At 60.3% G+C, this 20,949-nt stretch overlaps 1 protein-coding gene across 1 annotated transcript in view; it reads right to left on the bottom strand.

Annotated features, from left to right (window-relative positions):
• Positions 1 to 1,414: 1,414 nt before the first annotated feature.
• Positions 1,415 to 20,949, bottom strand: part of PLXNB3 (plexin B3) — a 24,985-nt gene continuing 5,450 nt past the window's right edge. Inside the window, exons 2-36 of the mRNA XM_040265305.1 lie at positions 14,813 to 14,926; positions 12,313 to 13,365; positions 11,493 to 11,672; positions 10,910 to 11,038; positions 10,729 to 10,829; positions 10,164 to 10,293; positions 9,881 to 10,037; positions 9,682 to 9,790; positions 9,488 to 9,602; positions 9,279 to 9,404; positions 9,091 to 9,207; positions 8,742 to 8,835; positions 8,488 to 8,657; positions 8,171 to 8,322; positions 7,831 to 7,936; positions 7,172 to 7,302; positions 6,812 to 6,988; positions 6,525 to 6,717; positions 6,187 to 6,429; positions 5,940 to 6,095; positions 5,701 to 5,852; positions 5,457 to 5,557; positions 5,144 to 5,367; positions 4,820 to 4,998; positions 4,583 to 4,649; positions 4,023 to 4,350; positions 3,812 to 3,915; positions 3,626 to 3,722; positions 3,204 to 3,382; positions 2,906 to 3,066; positions 2,518 to 2,665; positions 2,314 to 2,378; positions 2,169 to 2,244; positions 2,017 to 2,091; positions 1,415 to 1,762 (exon numbers count right to left, since the gene is read on the bottom strand). Of these exons, the coding sequence (XP_040121239.1) occupies positions 1,658 to 1,762; positions 2,017 to 2,091; positions 2,169 to 2,244; positions 2,314 to 2,378; positions 2,518 to 2,665; positions 2,906 to 3,066; positions 3,204 to 3,382; positions 3,626 to 3,722; positions 3,812 to 3,915; positions 4,023 to 4,350; positions 4,583 to 4,649; positions 4,820 to 4,998; positions 5,144 to 5,367; positions 5,457 to 5,557; positions 5,701 to 5,852; positions 5,940 to 6,095; positions 6,187 to 6,429; positions 6,525 to 6,717; positions 6,812 to 6,988; positions 7,172 to 7,302; positions 7,831 to 7,936; positions 8,171 to 8,322; positions 8,488 to 8,657; positions 8,742 to 8,835; positions 9,091 to 9,207; positions 9,279 to 9,404; positions 9,488 to 9,602; positions 9,682 to 9,790; positions 9,881 to 10,037; positions 10,164 to 10,293; positions 10,729 to 10,829; positions 10,910 to 11,038; positions 11,493 to 11,672; positions 12,313 to 13,365; positions 14,813 to 14,926 (5,814 nt within the window). The 3' untranslated portion in view covers positions 1,415 to 1,657. The remainder of the gene's footprint in view (positions 1,763 to 2,016; positions 2,092 to 2,168; positions 2,245 to 2,313; positions 2,379 to 2,517; positions 2,666 to 2,905; positions 3,067 to 3,203; positions 3,383 to 3,625; positions 3,723 to 3,811; positions 3,916 to 4,022; positions 4,351 to 4,582; positions 4,650 to 4,819; positions 4,999 to 5,143; positions 5,368 to 5,456; positions 5,558 to 5,700; positions 5,853 to 5,939; positions 6,096 to 6,186; positions 6,430 to 6,524; positions 6,718 to 6,811; positions 6,989 to 7,171; positions 7,303 to 7,830; positions 7,937 to 8,170; positions 8,323 to 8,487; positions 8,658 to 8,741; positions 8,836 to 9,090; positions 9,208 to 9,278; positions 9,405 to 9,487; positions 9,603 to 9,681; positions 9,791 to 9,880; positions 10,038 to 10,163; positions 10,294 to 10,728; positions 10,830 to 10,909; positions 11,039 to 11,492; positions 11,673 to 12,312; positions 13,366 to 14,812; positions 14,927 to 20,949) is intronic.

Below are 20,949 nucleotides of genomic sequence, written 5' to 3'. Positions count from 1 at the left end.
GCCCGCGCATTTATAGCCTCGGCCGCTGATCTCACCCGCCTTTATAAATAGCCTCCCAGCTGCTCGGCTGTGGGCAAGGTATGCAGCGGGGAGGGGGCGGCGCGGTGACAGCGGCCCTTGAGGGCCCGACCCCCCAGGATGAGCCCCCCGCCCCCATCCCAGGGCTGGCCAAGGGCGCCGCCGTGGGGACACGGTGTGCCACTGCCTCCCCAGGGAGTTCCCTGGCACCCTAGGACCACCACACTGGGATGTGGTGACCTGGACCCTGGGCTAAGCTCCTGCACTCCAGGACTGACAGAGGGCGCTGCAGAGTGGCCACGTGGTGGTGACCTGGTCCTCAAACTGGGGCCCCGGGGCTCCAGAGCCTGCTAAGGGCCCTATGGGCACGGTACCCCCTCTCATATGCCCTCAGGCAGCGGCCACAACTGCAAATATGCTCTGGCTTCTGGCTTGTGCAAGCCTGCCCAGAGGCGACCCCAGCCATTCTCGTGGGTACCTCACTCCCTGGCCACTTGGGTCCTGGAGCCCCAAGACGTGGCAGTCCAGTGTCCTCTCGTCCCTCCATGCGGCATCCCTGAGGGGCCGTGGCCAGGCGCGGGTCGAGGGCGTGAGGTCTTCCCAACAGAGGTACAGGCCTGGGGGCTGCCCGCGTGGGACCCCAGCGCTGCATGGCATCTCTGTGGCTCCCTGGGTCCATCCTTGCCTTGCTCTCTGGCTCCAACAAGTGCATGTGTCCATGTGGGATGCACAGGGAGGTGTCCACCCTGGCCCTGCCCTCGGGGAATCCTCAAGTGGAAAGCAAAGGAGCCCATGGCTCTAGTGGTCCGGGTCACACAGCCCTCCAAAGCCTGTGACCTTGGGGTGGTAGCCAAGGGACCAGGTTTTGAAGAATCCGGTCCCCCAAAACGGGGTGGGCAGGGGAACCTCCAGAGAGTGAGCAGGACACCCTGGAGACCTCTGTGGCTGGTCTTGGCTGAAGACTGGCTGTGGGTATGGAAGGCAAGGTGGAGCAGGGGGATTTAGGTGCTCAAGGAGCCCCTAGAGCCTGCAGGCATGGATGTGGGGTTTCTGCAGAGGGTCATGGGCACTTTGGCTCTTTAGAGAGAACACACTGATTGCTCCTGGGAGGGAATGGAGTCAAAGTAGAGGGAGCTTGGTAGTAACTGGCGATCCCGAGATGGGACACACTTGGTTCTATATCCGTGTACCAGGAAATAGTTGGGAAGGTGGGGTGGGCATAGATGGTGGCGGGAGGGCAGGGGCACCTTTCCTGCAGGGGTCATGTGAGGGAGGAGAACAAGGCCTTGGGGTCCTCTTTTTAGCATGTGGCAGAAGTTCTAGCTGCGGGCTGGGGGCTGGGCCAGGGCACCCAGGAGACTCATGGGGAAGGTGGGGCTGGGGACCAGGCATTTTCTAAAAAGACATGTTTGTGTTTTATTTCCAGATGTGATCCTCCAGCAAGCACATAAATACAGTGGGGAAGGGGGAAGGATTGCTATAAATTAGAAAGAAGCCCCCCAGCGGCATGGCAAGGAGGGAAAGGGGGAGGCCCTCCCACTCTGTGCAGACCACGCCTCGGTCACGGGCTCCATCCAGGGCTCCATTCGGGGTCGAGTGTGGGAAGGCGTGGAGATGGTGGGTCCTGCTGCCGCCTGACTCACAGTTCGGTCACCTTGTTCTCCACCAGTGCGGCAATCTGCTGCAGGCGGCAGGCCAGTTGCATCTTCTGGCCCACAGGGTCCTCCTCCAGGGCACCAATGATCTGCCAGGGCAGAGGAGGCCGCCCAGCCTGAGGCCTCGGCCTCTGACCTGCCTCTATCTCAGTAGCAGGCTGGGAGCCAGACCTTCCAATGCATCTTCCTCCATGAGGAAGCTGAGCCCCTTCCCCAGCCCCAGGCCCTTCCATTCCTCTGCCTACACTGGACCTGGACACTCCCGTCCCCAAGGAAGACTCCTGGGGCCTCCCTCTGGGCTCCAGAGGCACGCCCCTCTCCCCGGAGCACCCCCAGGTCTCACCTGGTCATAGTACCTGTGGATGTGGGTGTAGAGTTCTTGCAGAGCTTGCAGGCAGTGGGGAGCCGAGGTATAATTCTGGGTGAGGCACATGGTGAGTGAGGCCCTGGCCCAGACCTTGAGCCCCCATCTTCCCCCTTCCCCTGTGTCCTCACCCCTGAGAGCTCAGTCAGAGCTGAGTTCATCTCCTGGTAGCTCGCTGGAGGGCTCTGGCGGATATCAGAGTAATATCTGCAGAAAGGCACAGAGTTAGGGACAGGCAGCCCAGGAGGTCCCTCGTCCATGATGCCCAACACCTACCTCTCTACCATCTGCTTGTAGCGAGGGATCTCCCGGGCGTAGAGCAGTTTGTTCACTGGGGAATCCTGCTCCGGGCGGGGTGGGCATGAGTGGGGAGGTGCCCTCTCCTGGCCCCATGCCCTGTGGGGAGCCAGCCCCACCCAGGGCTCAGCGCAGAGCCCCTGTGGCTACCCTCCCCCCTGGCCTGCCCTCCTCAGCCCTCACCCGGCCCACTTTATGCTCCGAGACTGTGCAGGAGTCCATGAAGGTCTGGGCGATGACGGCAAGGACTGCGTCCACGTTGTCTGACACCCGCACGTCAAAGATGAGCTGAGGGTTCTTCAAGGTGTTCACCCAGAACCGCAGCAACAGGCTGGAGACACAGGCCAGCCGTGGAGTGAGGCCCGGCCAGTCCAGCTCAGCTCCTCCACCTGGACTCCAGTGGCCCTGAGCTGCCTGGGGAGCTGGCCATATCGGGGTGGGGAGGGGGGTGGGTGCGATTGGTCACCCGAGGTGACGGCCCCCAGGCCTGGGCTCCTGTCCTGGCTGCACTGGCAGTGTCCTGGTGTATCTGGGACTCATCCGCCCGGGGCCAGGCCAGCAGGTGACACACCTGTTCGTCTTCCAGATGTGCAAGGTCTCCGGGTCCTCAATGCTGTGCTTCTCCGCCAGCTCATCCAGGAAGTCAAACAGGTACTTGACGGCGATAGGCACGGGCCGGTTCACGCTGAGGATGGCTTGGAAGGCGTCATCCACAAACTTCTGCAGTGTGCCCTAGAAGGCAGGGGACGGGGCAGTTTTGGGGGGGGGTCAAGGTGGGAGGCCCTTCGAGCTGTGGCCAGCCCCATCGTCCCACAGCATCTCCCCAGGTCTGTCCAGGTACCCTTGCTGAGCCTCCCCGGGAGCCCCACCTTCATGGACAGCAGGCGGGTGAGGTAGATCTCTGGGATGGCCTTGGCCCGTGCCCGCTCCCGCTCCCGGTCCCTCAGGCTGCTCCGCCGTGCCTTGGCTGCCTCCGGCTCCTCAGGGGCTTTCACCAGGTGCCACAGACGGACCCCACCCTCCTCGCTATCCTCCAGCATGGGGGTGTCTGAGGGCGCAGAAACGGCCTCAGTCCTTGGCCCCCCTGCACCCATGCCACCAGCCAGGGAGCTCCAGCTCACACCCAGGAGCTCCCTGATGGCGACGCGCCACCACCCTCGTCCACCCGCCGGCCTGGGTCCAGTAGGGAGTCTTGGCTTCCCCACTGACGAGGTGTTGGGAGACCCAGATAGGGCCGATGGCATGGCCTCGAGCTCCTGAGGGCCTGTGGTCCCAGTGGGACCACACTCACTCTCCCCTGACGGGCAGCTGGGGGCCAGGCTCTGGGAGATGATGCCTCCTCCGTTGCGTAGCTGGGGGATGAGCCTCACCGTGGCTCCGTCTGGGACCTGGCGGGGAAGGGGGCAAAGGCTGGGCTCCTTCCCTTGCCAAGCTCGAGGTGGGGGGCCTGCCTCCCCAGACCCCACCCACCGGGCACCTTGTAGTGCTGCAGGGTGTTGAGTCTCTTCCAGCGGTTCTGAGTCACTGATGTCACGTCCTCATCTGACAGGGTGAGGTGACCTGCCAGGCCCGAGCGCCACTCTGGGGGTGCAGGGTGGGGACCCGGGGGAGCCAGTGAGCCCACAGCCCATTCCTGCTGGGCAGAGCCAAGCTGCCAGGGGCGGGGAGAGCTAGGGGCGGGCACTCACCGAGATCCAGGGCATGCGCCGAGGGCCTCTGGGAGAACGGGGTGCCCTTGTAGATCTGATCCAACACCTTCTCCTTGACCTGAGTGATCGTGTCCGTGTCGAGCACCCGGGTGGGGATGTGCAGTGCCGTGTTGCTCCTTGATGGCCCGCCTGGCCCCGGGCCAGCCAGCACCATCAGCGTCAGGGCCCTGAATTCCACATCCTCCCGCAGCAGGCGGCTGTCGTTCAGGGTCCGTTTTGCCTTGCCTGTCACTGCATCCACGGGGCCCTTGTCCACCTGGTACTGGATGGCCCGGAGGAGCATGTACATTGGTTCACCGGCCACCTCCTGCAAGCATCAATCTGGGGATCAGCCGGCTGCATGAGCTCATAGGGGCAGCTGGCTGCGCAGAGCCAGGGCGGAGGGCTCAGCTTTGCACGCGGCCAGGGCAAAGGCTCACCACCTGTCCCTTATCGACACCCTGCCCTTGTGCCCGAGGTCCCCTGGAGGGATCGGACCACAGGGCAGGGAGGCCCGAGGCAGCAGCCCTGGCATGGGGTGAGGGGAGAGGGGCCCTCACCCTCAGGAAGGCGTACAGGCATATAGACACCCAGTTGGTGAGCAGCTTCTCCGCCATGGTCTCTGTCCTGCGTGGAGTGGGCCCCAGGTCAGAGGGCTGTGCAGGGCCATCTTGTCCCCCACCCAAGGCCAGTGGCAGAGGGCAGGCAGGGCTGACTTGCCCTACAAGTGGCTCGGGACCCAGCTGGCCGCCTGGGGCTCCCCGGGGCCACCCTGCCCAGAGTCGTCCAGGGCCAACCTGCGTAGCATGAGCTTGGGGTTCTTGCGCACGTAATGGGAGGCCAGGTCACTGAGCAACGTCCTCATGATCTCGGTCAGGTACTCGAGCTTGCTGTGCAGTGCCAGGGACAGCAGCGAGGCCACATGGCAGCGGTCCCGCTGCGAGAAGCTGGGTTGCCCCTCCAGGGTGTGGATGAGCTAAGCGGGAGTTGGGGGGCACCAGCACTCACTCTGGGGAGCCCGGCAGCCCACATGGCCTCCCACCATGCAGCCTATGCCTGCCGACCACCCAGCCTCCCTCTTCACCCCAGGCCCCCCTCCAGCCTGCCCACGTGGCCCTCACAGTCAGGAGGAAGAGCTTGCTGTTGAGCAGGTTGGAGAGCTGCATGAGGCCCTGGTGCACGGGTGCGCGGCGACCCTCTTCACCCGGCCCCTCGACGGCCGGCTGCAGGGTGCCACTGTTGCGCCCGGGGAAGAGGACCCGCTCGGCATAGGTGCGGTAGTCCACAAAGGGGATCCCGCTGGCCTCCAGGTCGCTGCTGAGGTCAGTCATCTCTGTCATCAGGTCTGCAGGCCGGGAGCCACCGGGGTCTGAGCTCAGGAGCAGCTCTGCCCACGTCCCACTCCCTCCGCCTGCCCTCCCACCCCCGCCCCACCTGTGAACTCCTTGCGGCACTGGTCACCCACGCCGATCTCCAGATTCTCCAGTTGCACCAGAACCTTCTGGTAGTCCCGCATGGCTTGCTTGCTCTTGTGCCTGCCGCCGGGGGACCGAGTGTCAGCCACACAAGCCGGCCTGCCTGGGCCGAGACCCCCAAGCCCAGATGGCCGGCTGTGGGGCACCCTTGCCATAAGTGAAGAGGGGACTGGACTGGACACTGGCGTGTGTGTGATCCTCACCTGTACATGAGGGTCAGGAGGAGCACGGCAGTGATCAGCAGAGCTGCGCCCACGCCCAGGCCCACCTGGGCCTCCACGGGGAAGGCAGACAGCACGGGTTCCACCTCATACTGGACTGGGCCCAGCACCAAGCGCACGTTGCCCATTTGCACCTGGGGGTGGTGGGAGGCACAGGATTCCTGAGCACTGGCTCTGATGGCTCTGGCCACCCACGCCTGTGCCTGGGGTCCCAGCCTCACCACGAACTGCAGCAGGGTGCCATTGCTGGGCTGTGGGACCTGCGGGGGCGGCTCGCAGTACAGGTGGGTGAGCGTCAGCGTCTTCACCAGGCACTCGCTGTCGCCAATGTGCACGCGCACTTCCTCCTTGCTGATGGCCAGGTTGAGGCCCTCGCCCTGGGAGGCCGATTGCGGGCCTGAGCAGAGTCACTCAGCCTGTGTCTGCAGGTCCCCCCCGCCCCCCAGGAATGCTGGCTGAAACCCTGACCTCCACATCCAGAATGTGGCCTGGCTTGAGGCGGTAGGGGTGGGTGGACCCCCCCTCGTGATGGAGGGGGGCTAGCCGAGGGTTGGGCTGGTACAGGAAGTCCTGGCCCCCATTGGCGCTGGCAAAGTCCACATGCACGTTGTCCAGGCTGAAGAAGACCCGCCGGGGGCTCGCCGTGTCAGGCACCGCGGGGCTCCGGCAGAGGAGGAGGGTGGATGAGTTGATGGAGCACACGCTGGAGCACTGTGAGGGGGCAGGCCAAGGTGAGGTGAGCTGGAGGCTCCCGGCCTGCCCTGATCCCTTGCTGGGCACAGCCTCGCCTGCTGCTGCAGGCTCACCTGCAGCCAGCCCCGCTCCAGCTGGGTACAGGCCTGGGGGGCTGCAGCCAGAGCCTCGCAGCCGCTCCCTGGGGTCGGGTCCTGGGACTGCAGCTTCACAGCAGCCCTCTCCGAGGTCTCCAGCCACACGGACAGCAGGGGCTGCTGTACCACGTCCAGGCCCGTGCCCCTGACTCGGATCAGCCGCCCGCCCCTGTACCGGGACGGGACTCAGTGTGGCCCGGGCAGCCTGGCCCCGTCCTGCCACCCCACCCTGCTGGCAGGGTGCAAGTGCACCAGGTCCTCACCCCCGGAAGCTGACACTGGGCTCGGCTGCAACAAGCTGGGGGTTGGCAGTGTAGTGGAAGGGGCTGGCGAGCAGCAAGCGCTGGGCCTGGCCAAAGACCACTCGGACCACTGCGTCTCCTGGGCTAGCCTGGGGCATGGTGTGGCACACAATGGCCTCAGGACACACCGGCTCTTGGCTGCAGGATGGGGAGCAGTCTGGCACCTTGGGTTTGAGCCTTGGCCTGGCCAGCCCGCCAGAGACCCACTTTGCCTCCCCCACCAAGGGCAGAGACCCCCCACCACCACTGTATGCCAGGGGACTCGGGCCTGTCGGGAGCACCCCAGCTGGCAGTGACCAGCTGGAAGCAGGAGCCACTTACATAGGGCAGGGCTGGCTGCCCACAAAGGCGCTGATGTTGCCTCCTGTCTGGAGGCGCTGTCCGTGGATGGTGAGCTGGGTTCCCCCTGCCTGGGGGCCCCGCTGGGGACTTAGGCTCAGCAGGACAGGGTCCTGGGAAACAAGGCAAGCCAGGGCAGGCATAGCCATCTGGCCTGGCATTTCCTCACCTTGGCTCCAGTCCCTAAAGCCCTGTGCCCCACTGCCATGCCCCACCAGGGGGTGCTCTGGTCCCCTCCCTGTGTCGCCTTGTCCTCAGCCCCAGCTCTAAGCCCTAAGATGCTGTCACCTCCTGGGGGACCTCTTCATCACCTCCTCGGGGGTGCTGTCTGTGCCAAGGGCTTCCTGGCCCTGGAAAGGGCCCCAGGCAGGAGGACAGGAGGGCTCAGGCTTGCACCTGGAGGCATCTCTGCTCTCCTGCATCCCTGTGCCCTCCTCACCCTCCCACCTCGGCCCCCACCCCACCCCACACTCAGTGGCCAGAATGACCCCTCAGATCACATGGCTTCCTTCCTGGACAAGAGGCAACTCTTCCTGCTCCCCTCGGGTCAAGTTGGAAGTGCTCACCCAGATGTCAGTAGCCTTCTGCCCCTTCTTGCTACAATCCCCCTCTGTGGGCACACACCCTGAGCAGGCACTGACCTGGTAGGTGAAGTACTGGGTTGAGATGCCTGGGGGCCGCCCCTTGATGGCCACTTGGATCGGCCCCATGGTGCGGTTGGGGGCAGGCGATGTGACACACACTATCCTGGTGATGGAAAGCCCATGGCTGCTCAGGGGCCCTTGCCTGGCGGGAGCCACAGGGCATTTGCTAGCCGCTGCCCAAGGCCCAGCCCCCCTCCCTCTGGCTTATCGTCCTTTGGTGCATCTGACCCCGGGCCCACGTGTCTTGGCTCCAAGCCTCCCTTCTTTCTGGGTGTCCAGTCTCTGTGGGCCTCCCTGGGATGGCATCCCTCTGCCCTTGGCTGCCAGGATGCCTCACCGGGTCGAGATGCGGTAGAGAGACGGCTCAGGCCTGCAGGGCCAGCCAGCCACACTCACGGCGTCCTGCACGTCGGCGAAGTCCCGGCCCAGGTTGGAGCCCTGGATGGTAAGAACCAATCCGCCCTCAGGGGGGCCAGTCAGGGGCTCAACCTGTAACCAAGAAGGATGGTGAGGGAATGCCCTCAACCCACACCATCTGAGGGGGGCATGGGCAGGGCTGCTAGGACCAAGAAAGTGGGGGCTAGGGGTTGAGGGGAGGAGGCAGACAGCTAGGCTGTGGGAGAGGCGGCGGTGGGTGCAGGTTCAGGGGCTTACAGTCTCGATCCTGGGTGTGGGACACAGTGGCTCCACGGCTCCAGGTGGGCATAGCGGCCCATAGCGACAGGCAGGCTGGCCGTGGCTGCACCACAGGCAGCCCAGACTCCCATTGGCTGCCTGGCAGTGGCTGCAGTCAGGGTGGCCCACGGCGCAGTCGTACAGGGTCACTGGTGGGGGGGTTAGGAGGCATGGTAAGGCGCCCCCACTGGCTGCATGCCCTGCCCTGCCCACCCCACCGCCCCCAAGCTGACCATAAAGACTGTGAGCATTGTCCAGCCGCTGGCCCTCGCCCCGGGTGACATAGATGGGCACTGGGAGCTCCTGCTGGACCATGGAGGGCTGGAACTGGGGATGGAAGGGAGGGTCAGGCCCGACGCAACTGAGAACCTCCCAGGACCCCTGCCCGCCTCCTCCTGGAAGCTCCTCCCCACATGGATGCCTCCCCACCCCCACCCGGTGCAGGGCACATCTCCCAGCCGTGGCGTGCCCAGAGCAGGCCTCATGAGTGACAGTGGGTTAAAGGGGGCGAATGAGCCCCTGAGGGCCTGGGACAAGCCTAGGTGGCAGGAAGTGAGACTGGGGGGTCGGGCACCTGCCCACCTGCTGGGCCTGGCAGTGAATGAGGCCCGAGTCCCCAGCCACCTCCTCCAGGGACGCTGGCAGCCTCTGCAGTTGTCCGGGCAGCTCCAGCCAGCAGTGGTAGGAGGCAGGCAAGCCCTGGGGGTGTATGCTGTCAGCAGCCTGAATGCCATCGGCTACCCCCGGCCCCCACCTGCTGGAATGCTCACCTGGAAATGCTGAAGGTTCTGCACGCGGAGGGCCAAACGGCTCTCCCAGCCCACTGGCACCAGAAGGGGGCCCACCAGGCCCTCGACCTGAGGACAAGCCCCTGGGCCGCGCACCTGGATGTCCACCTGGCCGGAGGAAACTGCTTAGCACTTTGGAAGGCAAGGGGCCTGGGGGCAGGGGGTGCGTGGGGAAGGGTGGATCCACCCACCTCTTGGGTGCTGTAGATGGTCCTCTCACCCTCTGGACAGCGTTCTCCATACACACAGTGGCTGCTCTGGGGGCACCAGTGGCAGCGCCAGAGGCTGCCCACACAAGCACGGCACCTGGGAGGGCAGGGGGCTGCTGAAATGGGGCACTATCTGGGGTCCCCACCCCTACCCCACAGCCAGGCTGGGCACTCACGGGGCAGCTGCCTCCAGGGCTGTGACTGCACTGCAGTCATAGAAGGAGAAGTTGGTGGCAGCCACGGGCACGTCCTCGAACATCAGGGCCAGGGGCAAGGTGATGTGGTCTGGGAGGGGGATGGCAGTGGCAGGACAGGTCAGGTGGCTCCTGACTCTTCCAGTTCCCGCCCTCGACCCTCACCCCAGGGGCCCCTCACCTGTGCCTGGAGGGTTCAGTGGCAGCTGGTCCTGGGGAGGGGTGACGCAGGCCACCTGGGGCCCTTCCACATGAGCCAAGCTATCATAGTTGCCAAAGGCGCAATGGAAGTATTCATCCATGGCCAGGGTGGGCAGCCGGGGTACCAACAAGGTGACCTGGAGCACATGCCAGGAAACCCAGCAGGTGGGGGCCTTTGGAGGGGGCCACGGGGCTGAGGCAGAGGGGTCCAGGCAGGGAGGGTGTGGGAAGAGGTAGAAGGAGAGAAGGAAAACGGGGCTCACCTGGCCCTGCTCCTGGCGGGGGTGGTGGGCTGGTAGCACGCTCTGGATGTGCAGACAGAGGCCGTCCTCGTACGTCCACAGCCACTGGTTGGGCTGGGTTGCCCGCCTGCATTGGCTCTTGCGGGTACACCTGTGGGGCAGAGGCCCGATGGGGCCTTGCGTGGGACTCGGGCTCCCTGGGTGATGGGCAGTTAGGGGCATGATATGGTCCAGGCAGAGCGCAGCAAGCGGGGGGCAGGGAAAGGGACTCCGCTCAGACAGGAAGGGGCTGACCCCACAGGGCCTGGGGGCTGACACACAGCCTTTGGTCTTGACTGTGAGTCGAGGGCTGCTGCTGCAGTGGAGACGAGCACACGGACCTGAGTGAGGGGTGCCATCAGGGATTGATTCCTGGGGCTGCCGGGTGGAGGGGAGCTGGAGTGGGCCAGGGGGCACCCGAGAGAGGCCGACAGAGGCCCTGCCCAGCCTGAGGCAGTGTTGGCAAAGGGACACCAACCAGGCTGGGGGAGGTGGACTGACCTCCAGGCCCACCTAGAAGCACTGCAGGCGCAGTGCCCTGCCTCACCTGCCCTGCAGGACGCACCAGCCACACAGAGGGTCCTGGGCCTGAAGGCAGCTGCTGCAGTCCAGGAGCTGTGGGCAGGCTGCCACAGGTACCCGGGCCACCTGGACAGGAGGCAGAGGGCAGAGGTGGTGGGTGCAGGGCCTTGGGCTTCATGTGCCTGGGCCCCTTGGACAGCCCTCACCTGCTGGGACGTCAGCACGTAGAGGTGGCTGCCACTGCTGTCCACGAGCAGGTCGGGGCTGATGGCCGAGCCTGGGGTTCCCACTTGCTGTGAGTGGTACACCTGGCCTTGGGTGCCATTGAGAAAGACCTGGGGGAGTGGGGGACAAGGCCCACTCTCAAGATGGCCACAGGCCAACCATTCGGGGCAGGTGCTGTCATGGCTGGGGTTCTAGCGGAACCTCCTGGCCCACAGAGCCGACTCCCATTCCCCCCCAGACAGGGAAGCTGGGCCAGGCCATGGAGGGTGAGGCAGGCCCCTGGGCATCCAGCATACCCAAGTAGCCTCCTCAATTGAGCCTTACCCAGCTAAGGGAGACACGCAGACCACAAAGAAGCAAGAGTCCCCTGTTACCAGCTGTGGCTGCCAGCAGGACATCCCTAAGCTACACATCCAGAGGTGGAAGGAGACAAATGTTTCTGTGAGCCATCCCAGGGCAAGAGGGCATCCAGTCAGGCTACTGAGGCCAGTCCCGGCCTGGCAGCATAGAGGCTGGGCACTGGGGGTCTGGCTGAGGACCGCCTCGCCTTCCTCAGGCCCTTACCTTGTGCAGCTGGCCCCAGACATCCCCCAGGAAGGCGATCGTGTGTCCGTCCACCTGGAGGGCTGCAACAGCGCTGATGGAGTGTTTGAGCTGTAGCAGAGGCCCTGCCTCCATGGGCTGGCGGCCTGCGATGGGGCTGGGCGTGTGTTCATCGCCACAGGGGTATGACTCCGGGGAGTCCTGCAGAGGTGAGGATGAGCAGGGAAGGAATTAGTGCCCAGAAGAGGGAGGCTGGATGTGCCTTCCCTAGGCCCTGGTCTGCGGTCCGTGGAAGAGGGCAAGGTAGCTGGTAGGACGTGCCCAAGTTCGCAAGTAAGAGGGAGATGAAGAGCCCGGAGACTTAGCCTAAGCTGGCCCTCTGTGTCATCCTCTAAAGCAGAGGTCACTGGTGATGGGGAAAGCATCCAGCCACCCTTGGTCAGACAGTGGCTGGATGGCTCAGAGAGTCCCTGGTGGCTCAGACAGTGAAAGTGTCTGCCTACAGTGTGGGAGACCTGGGTTGATCCCTGGGTCAGGAAGATTCCCTGGAGAAGGAAGTGGCAATCCACTTCAGTATTCTTGCCTGGAAAAATCCCATGGATGGAGGAGCCTGGTGGGCTACAGTCCATGGGGTCGCAAAGAGTCAGACACGACTGAGCGACTTCACTTTACCCTTGGCCAGGACGACTTGTGACAGCCGCGGCTCTGGGCTGGGAGATGATTCAGGTCCACAGAGGGCCAGGGCCAGGGAGGCACGCTGGGATAAGATAGGGTTGCCAGATGCCAGTGTGCAGAGTCTCAGGGGACAAGGCAGGGGTGAGGCCTGGGCCCAGTCACTCACGGGTGGCAGGGTGACACAGCGCGATGTGACGCCATATTCCACAGTGGCTTCCTCAGTACCGCTGGGGCCCCGGCCGCCTGCCGTGTAGCAGAGGCGCCGGGCCCGCTCCATGCTGGCGTCCAGCTCGGCCAGGGGAAAGGCGCACAGGGCCGCCTGCACCCCACTCAGGCCGGCGGCAAAGGCCCCCAGTAAGGCGCCTGGGGCAAGGGCGGCGGCCTGTACGAGCCCGTGGCCCCGACAGCTGAGGGGCACTTCCACGTAGGAGTAGAGGTTGGCATCCCTCAGGCAGACCCGGGCCACGTACGAGCGATACTCGGCCTGCACCCGGTCCCCGCGGCGCCGAAAGACAAAGTAGGCCGACTGGGCGTTGGCTAGGGCCGCCACATAGCTGTTGTTGTAGTCGGAGAGGTCACCCACCACCAGGCGACCCAGGCCCTCGCTGGAGAAGGGCTGTGGCCCGGCCAGCTGGCGCACCGTCAGGGGTGGCACCCCTGCCGACAGCTTGCCCGCCAGGCCCCGGGCCACCAGCAGGAGGTCCTGGTCGGGTCCAGACACCACCAGGCCCACTGTGGGCACCCCCAGGGTGTTGGCGGCCACGAACTGCCCATCGCCCGGGTCCTCAGCCCGGTAGAGGAGTTCTGCCACGTCCTCCAGCCGGCGCTTCTCGCACACACCCTGCCGCACCTGTCCGCAGGCCACCAGCTCCCGGGCCCGCCCGCTGACCAGCAGCAGCTGGTTGGTGTTGTCCGTGAGCCGGGCCTGCGGGCACTCAGCCGGGTCCCGGAAGGGCACGCAGTCAGGGCTGTCGAGGACGGGACCCGTGATGGCCACTGACTCCAGCTGCAGCTCGGGGCTAAGTTGGAAGAGGCGATTCACTGCACCCACGTAGAGTGCCCCTTGGCCCGGTGCCAGTGCCAAGTGGTGGAGGGTGGTGTTGGGTGCCGAGAAGCGGTGCGCCCCGGTTGGGGTGGGTGGCAGGCACAGCAGTGGCAGCATGAGCAGCAGGCGGGCACCAAGCAGACGCTGGGGTGCCATCTCGGGGCCCTGGGGAGGCTGTGCAGGAGGGCGAGAGTCAGGGTGGCTGTGGGAACAGCGCCGGGGAGCAGGAGGGACAGACAGACAGAAAGGGAGGGAGAGAAAGGTGGAGAGACAGAAGCAGAAAGCTGGGGCAGACGGAAGCAAAAGGAGAGGAGAGAGAAAAAGTCCGAGCGACTGGGGGACCAAGAAAAGGATGGAGAGTCCCCAAGGATGACGGTGGGGTGCCCGTGTGTGTGCGAGGGAAGAACTTTCTTCATCTTCCACTTTATATGCAGATCCTACAAGGCCACGAGAACACCCACAGAAGGACTGAGTCACCGAGACAGGAGAGACCCCTGAAAGGCCCTACAGACAGCAGGGGCCAGTGGCCAGGGCCAAGGCAGAGAAAAGAGGGCTTGGGGGATAGAGGGAGGTGTGGCCCAGACTGAGCTGGGGGTGCTCAGTGCTGAGGCAGGGGAGGTGCAAGGGACTGAGAGACCACCCAGAGTGCAGGGATCGGGGGAGGCCAGTCCTTTGCTCCATGGCTCCGGCAGCCAGGGGTCCACCAGGGTCTGGCATGGAGAGTGTTGATGGGGATGGGGTATGAGAAAAGACAGGGCAGGGACTTCCTGGTGGTCCGGTGGCTAAGACTCCACGCTCCCAATATAGGGGCCCTGGGTTTGAGCCCTGGTCAGGGAACTTGATCGCACATGCCACAACTAAGACCCAGTACAGCCAAATAATTAAATAGAAACTTAAAAAAGACAGGGCAGAGAGAAGACAAGCAGAAAGAGTGGGCCCAGGGGAGTGAGAGGAGGGCTTGAAAGGAAGCTCAAGCCAGGAGTCAGGCATCCCCGTCCCCCCCCGGCCTGCAGCCATCTGGGGTCCAGACCTGAGGGAGCCCCCCGCAACCCCCCACCCTGCCCCAGCCCTGTAGGGGCCCAAGGTTGAGCCCAAAGCAGAAGGCTCTGAGTGGGGTCCCTGCTGCACCTTCTAGCTCACCTCCCGGCCAGGGGCAATTAGCAGCCTTGCATGGTGCCCAGGTGACAAGGTGAGGGACACACGTCATGAGTCCCTGGGCCCATGACCTCTTGAGCCTCCCTCCTCCTGAGCCCTGGGGCAGAGCCCCAGAGACGGGCAGAAAGCAGGTCCTGAGTTGTTGACCGAGGGTCCCACACCACTGGGGGTACGGGCAGGCACCAGCCAGGAGGGCACCTGCGGGCATTCCATAGCCAGCAGCTCTAGCCCCCATGGGCATGCCAGCTGCTGGGAGAGCCCCCGAGGAAGGCCCCTGCTCCCTTATCTCGGGGGCACAGACAGGAAGGTTAGGCCTGCCTCGGGGACTGGGCCATTTCCTCTGGAGCCCAGTATCAGTGGCCGTGTCTGGGGCGGGTCCGAGGCTAGAGGGCCTGCAGCTGGAGGTGCTGGGCAGGGGACCCCCGGGCTCCAGGCTCTTCTGTGTTCGGGGGACTCGGGCACTTACCCTGGTGGACGGCAGCAGCAGAGGCGTCTCCTGGGCAGCGTGGCACATACCTCCTGGGTTCAGCTGCCCTGGGGCAGTGGTGACGGACACAGGACGGCTGTAGGGGGCATTGTCCTGAGTGGGAGGGAGACAGTCGAGGTTTGGCCCCATTCACATTCACTCCGCAGAAGGAGGGGGCCGGAGCCTGGCAGGCGGGCTCCCCCACAGCTGGCAGCTTTGTCTCTGCCCCAACAATGTCCCTTCTGTCTGGAGGCCCAGGCCAGGGACCCACTCTCTGGTGTTCCTAGTCCCACATCCAAGCTGCCCTGACCCGGGGGCTCCCTGTCACTTCCCACCCGCGGGGAGATACCCCCCTGGGGATCTGGGGACAAAGGGGGCAGAGTTGCCTTCATCCAGAAAAAAATGAGACCCACACAGCCAGTTCTCCCATGCCCACTCGGTGCCAGCCACCAGGCTCCTCCCCGTGTGCCCCCAGGGGTCCCTGTGAAGGGCCTGGAGGTGGTCACGGAGTGCCCCACCCGCCAAGGGTCAGTGCCTGCATGGGCAGCCTCACCCTCTGCAGCCTTGGTGCCTGGCTGGAGGCAAGCCTTGGCCCTCAATGCCGGCCTTTGTTGCGGCTGGAGGCAGGGGAGGCGCCAGCCAAGGCAGCACCCCCTGCTGGGAGACCTCCCCCTATGCCCCCAACTCCCCACCCCCAGGGACTGGCAAAGTCGTGCCAGGTACAATCTGGTACCAGTGGAGGGGGCCGTGGCCAAGAGGATGGCACAGGAGCAGATGGGCACCCAGCCTTCAGCCTTGGGTGGGGACAAGACTACCAGCAGGTGGCCAGCTTCCTATGCCAGGCTCACATGGCCCCGTCTGCACACCGAGCCGACAGCGCTCAGGCCATGGCTGTGGGGCAGGAACCAGTCAGGTTCCCCCTCTCACCCACGGTGTGCAACCGCAGCAAGCTCCAGGGCCCGGTGGCAGTAGCAAGGCTGGCAGCCACTTGGCTGGGCTGGTTGAGTAGCTGTGGGGGTGGGCAGCGAGGTGGGCTGCTTCCCTACCCCCCGTACCCTGCCCTGTGGCCAGAGGAGCCAGCTCTCCCATTTAGGGCCACAGTGGGAGTCTTACCACCCAGCTTTGGGGCCACCCCCCTGGCTGGGGTGGGGAGATCCATGCCCCCCACTTCCCCACTCTTGATCCGGAGGGCCCTGAACCCTGTGCCTGGCCAGCCCCAGCTCCTGCCTACCTGGGCGGGGCTCCTAGCCGGGGCCGAGGAGCAGCTGGCAGTGCCAGGAATGAGTCCCGGCCTCCCTCCCCACAATGCAATCGCACCCAACCCGCCTCATCCCGGTGGCCCAGCCTGGGCAGTCCAGCCCCTCTGTACCCGCCCCTTTACCCAACGGCTGAGGGCAGGGCACTGCTGCCCTCTGCTGGCTTTGGTGGGCAGAGGTGAGAGGGCCGGCTGCTCACCTGCCCAGAGGAGATGGTGCCCTCCCATGTTGGGACTGGAAGGCATGCAGTCCTTGGCCTGCCATGAAGTGCCTACTGAGTGCCAGATGCAACCCCGGCACTGGCACCGTTCAGAGACAAAACCCACTGCCATCTGTCTCAAGACATTCCTGGATCTAAGGGGCATAAGTACCTACCAGCAGATGAGACCCCAGCTCATCTGTGGATGGCACTGTGGGTCACTAAGGATGGGGACTCAAGTCTAGGGGTGCTCAGATCCTGTAGATGTACAAACTGGGTTTAGAAAAGGCAGAGGAACCAGAGATCAAATTGCCAATATTCATTGGATCACGGAGAGAGCAAGGGAATTCCAGAGAAACATCTACTTCTGCTGCATTGACTACATGAAAGCTTTTGACTGTGTGAGTCACAGCAAACTGTGGAAAATTCTTCAAGAGATGGGAATACCAGACTACCTTACCTGACTCCTGAGAAATCTGTATGCAGGTCAAGAAGCAGCAGTTAGAACCAGACATGGAACAACGGACTGGTTCCAAATTGGGAAAGGAGTACGTCAAGGCTGTATATTGTCACCCTGCTTATTTAATGTATATGCAGAAAGCATCATGCAGAATGCTGGGCTGGATGAAGCACAAGCTGGAATCAAGATTGCTGGGAGAAATATCAATAACCTCAGATATGCAGATGACACCACCCTTATGGCAGAAAGTGGAGAGGAACTAAAGAGCTGCTTGATGAGACTGAAAGAGGAGAATGAAAGCTGGCCTAAAACTCTACATTCAAAAAACTAAAGATCGTGGCATCTGGTCCCATCACTTCATGGCAAATAGATGGGGAAACAATGGAAACAGTGACAGAATTTATTTTGGGGGGCTCCAAAATCACTGCAGATGGTGACTGCAGCCATGAAATTAAAAGACACTTGCTCCTTGGAAGAAAAGCTATGAGAAACCTAGATAGCATATTAAAAAGCAGAGACATCACTTTGCCGACATACGTGCACATAGTCAAAGTTATGGCTTTTCCAGTAGTCATGTACGGATGTGAGTGTGGCTGTGGCTTTGTTGCTCAGTCATGCCCGACTCTTGGAGACCCCATGGACTATAGCCCGCCAGGCTCCTCTGTCCACAGGGATTCTCCAGGCAAGAATACTGGAGTGAGTTTCCATACCTTCCTCCAGGGGATCTTCCCGACCCAGGGATTGAACCTAGGTCTCCTGCATTCAGGCGGATTCTTTACCGTCTGAGCCAGTTGGACCTTGGAAGGCTGAGCACCGAAGAATTGGTGGTTTCAAACTGTGTTGCTGGAAAAGACTCTTGAGAGTTCCCTGGACAGCAAGGAGATCAAACCAGTCAATCCTAAAGGAAATCAACCCTGAATATTCATTGGAAGGACTGATGCTGAAGCTGAAGCTCCAATACTTTGGCCACCTGATGCAAAGACCTGACTCCCTCGAAGAGACCCTGCTGCTGGGAAAGATTGAAGGCAGGAGGAGAAGGGGATAACAAAGGATGAGATGGTTGGATGGCATCACTGACTCTATGGACATCAGTTTGAGCCAGCTCCAGGAGTTGGTGATGGACAGGGAGGCCTGGTGTGCTGCAGTCCATGGGGTCTCAAAGAGTCAGACACGACTGAGCGACTGAACAATAGCAACAAGTGCATCATGGAGAGCTTCACAGAGGAAGTGAGGTTTCAGCTGACCTTGAACCACCTGGTCTTACCCCTACTGTTGTCCTCCAGTGAACAAGGGCTGGTCTCAGTGTTTGGTGTATGTGAATTCATTCAGTCCTTCCAATGACCCTGGAGGGGGTTGCAGTTACTTTCCCTGGTTCATAGGTGGGGAAATTGAGGCAAGCGAGGTTAAGGAACTTGCACCAGATCACATGGCTTGTAAGTGGCCAGGCCAAGAGTCAACCATGGGCCGCTACCCTTAACTATCAGGCCATGAGGCCCTGAAGTAGGAAGCAGGCATTGGGCGGCAGGGGAGAGGGGATCTGCCTGAGGCCAAGCCGGCAGTTGACATGCCCACAGAGCACTTCCTCCAACCTTGAAATCAAGTTGGTTGAGGTGGTGAAGGCAGGAGAACCCAGGAGATTCCTAGAGAACAGGACTGCCAGTGGAGGGGAGGATGGGGTTGGGGTTCCACAAGGCAGAAGAAGGTGGCCAATGGAGCCGGTGAGGTCTTAGCCTGAGAAGCTTGGCTTGGGGTGATGAGCTCTGGGGGTGAGTGAGGGTCACAAGAGGGAACTTGGGAGACCAGGGTGTCAAGGGAGGTGAGCCACCCAGAACCTGAAGGTCCAGCAGATTTGGAGCATGGGTGCTCAATGTGTTGTCTCCGTCTACAACTTTCATCTCCAAGGCGGAAGGCCAAATGCCCAAGAAAGGGCCTAGAATGGAAGGGCTTAGAAGGGTGGGATCTATAATCTCTGGGCGGGGCAGGCTGCTGGCAGAGTGATGGGGCAAGGGTCTCTGGACACTAAGACTGGAAGCAGAGACAAAGAAAAGTGCAGATGTCTCTGCATTTCAAGACTGGAAGGACCGTCCTTCCCCCTGCCCATAGAAAGTTTTAGAATTTTCAAATCAGCTTGTCAAGTTCCAGGAAAAACTGTTGGTACTTTTTTGAGCAGGTAAATGGAGATTTTGTTGAATTTTGAATCCCTTTCTAGACTAATCACCTCTAAAATATCATTTCTCCATCTCTAACCATGGCACCTCTCTCTACTTATTAACATCATTTGAATACATTTTCCCCTAAGGACTTGCACATCTCATGTTAGATTTATTTATTATTTGATGCCATTAGAAATGGTATCTTTTTTAAAAAAATTCACTTTCTGACTGTGTTGCTGGTACATAGAAGCACAACTGGTTTTTAAAAAATTGAAGTTAGCTGATTTACAATATTGTGTTAGTTTCAGGTGTACAACAAAGGAAACACAGTGGACTTCGGTGTATGGATTTTGGTGGATTTTTTGGCCACACCATGTGTCATGTGGGATCTTAGTTCCCTGACCAGGGATCGAACCTGGCACTGAAAGAGTGGAGTCTCAACCACTAGACCACCAGGGGAGTGGTTGTCTACTTCCAGTATATGGATTTTGTATCAAGTAATTTCATAAATGCTTGTATGAAGTCTAATAATTCTTTTTGGATTCTTTTTTTGTGGACTCTTCTTGGTTTTCTACTTACACAATCATACCTTCCACAAGGAATGAGTGTTTTTTTTTTTTCAGTCTTTTTAAGTACAATTTCTTTTTCTCACTTTATTTCCCTAGACAGTACGAGGTTGAATGGAAGCAAAGAGAATATTATTAAGATTTCATCATTAATTATGATGCTTGCAGGGGGTGTTTATAGACACCTTTATGAGATTAAGGAAGTTCCCTTCCAGTCCTAGTTTGCCATATGATGAATGTTATCAAATATTTTTCCTGAATGGACTGATCAATGATAGAATTTTCCTTCTCCCATCAGTTAATGTGGTAAATTATGTTAATTGATTTTGTAATTTTAAACCCCTCTTTCAAAGAAATGCTTACTCTTGTGTTTTTCGGACTAAACTCAAATTTGTCATGGTGTATTGGCTGGATTGGTTTTGTTACTGTTTTTGGAGCATTTCCTCTTTTTCTGTTCCCTGGAACAAATTATCTAATACAAGGGTTATCATTTCCTTGAAGGCTTGGTAGAATTCATCTATAAAACGATCTAGGCCTTCCTTGTTTTTGCAGCCACCAGCACCTCTATCCATACATTTTAAATTACCAGTGTCTTTAATAATTGTGGGACTGTTCAGGTTTTTTGTTTCTTTTTGAGTCAATTTTTTGTATTGTGGTAAAAGAATGCATTGTATAAAGTTTACCATCATAACCATTTTTGTTTACGTATCAGTACACGACTGAAGTGACTTAGCAGCAGCAGCAGTGTTAAGTATACTCACATTGTTATGAAACAGATTTCCAGAACTTTTTCATCTTGCAAAACTGAAATACTATATCCATTAAACACATCTCCTTTTCCCCAGCCCCTGGCACCCACCATTATACTTTCTGTGTCTATGAATCTGACTACTCTAGGTACCTCACCTAGGTGCATATGTGCTAAGTCACTTCAGTCATGTCCGATTCTTTGCAACCCCACGGACCATATCCCACAGGCTCCTCTGTCCATGGGACTCTCCAGGTAATAATACTGGAGTGGGTTGCCATTTCCTTCTCCAGGGGATCTTCTCGACCCAGGGATCAAACCTGTGTCTCCTGAGGCTCCTGCATTGCAGGCAGATTCTTTACCTATGAACCACTGAGGAAGCCCTCACATACGTGGAATCGTGTATTTCTCTTTTGTGACTGGCTTATTTCACATAACATAATGTCATCAAGGGCTACCCATGTTATAGCATCTGGTTGGATTCCCTTCCATTTTGCGTATAGACTACATTTTGTTCATCTATTCATCTGTCAGTGGACATTCAGCTTGCTTCTGCCTCTTGGCTATTGTGGATAGTGCTGCATGTGAATAGAACATGGATATGTATATAGGTCTACTTTCAGTTCTTTTGGATATATACTCAGAAGTGGGAATGCTGGTGGTAGTTTTGTTTGCTTTTTTGGAGAACTTACAGACCATTTTTTTTTTTTATGGCAGCTTACACCACTTTACAATCCCATCAGCAGTGTGCAAGG

Source organism: Oryx dammah, unplaced genomic scaffold (genome assembly GCF_014754425.2).
Source record: "Oryx dammah isolate SB20612 unplaced genomic scaffold, SCBI_Odam_1.1 HiC_scaffold_23, whole genome shotgun sequence".
Classification (NCBI taxonomy): domain Eukaryota; kingdom Metazoa; phylum Chordata; class Mammalia; order Artiodactyla; family Bovidae; genus Oryx; species Oryx dammah.
This window is presented reverse-complemented; position numbering and strand designations above follow the sequence as displayed.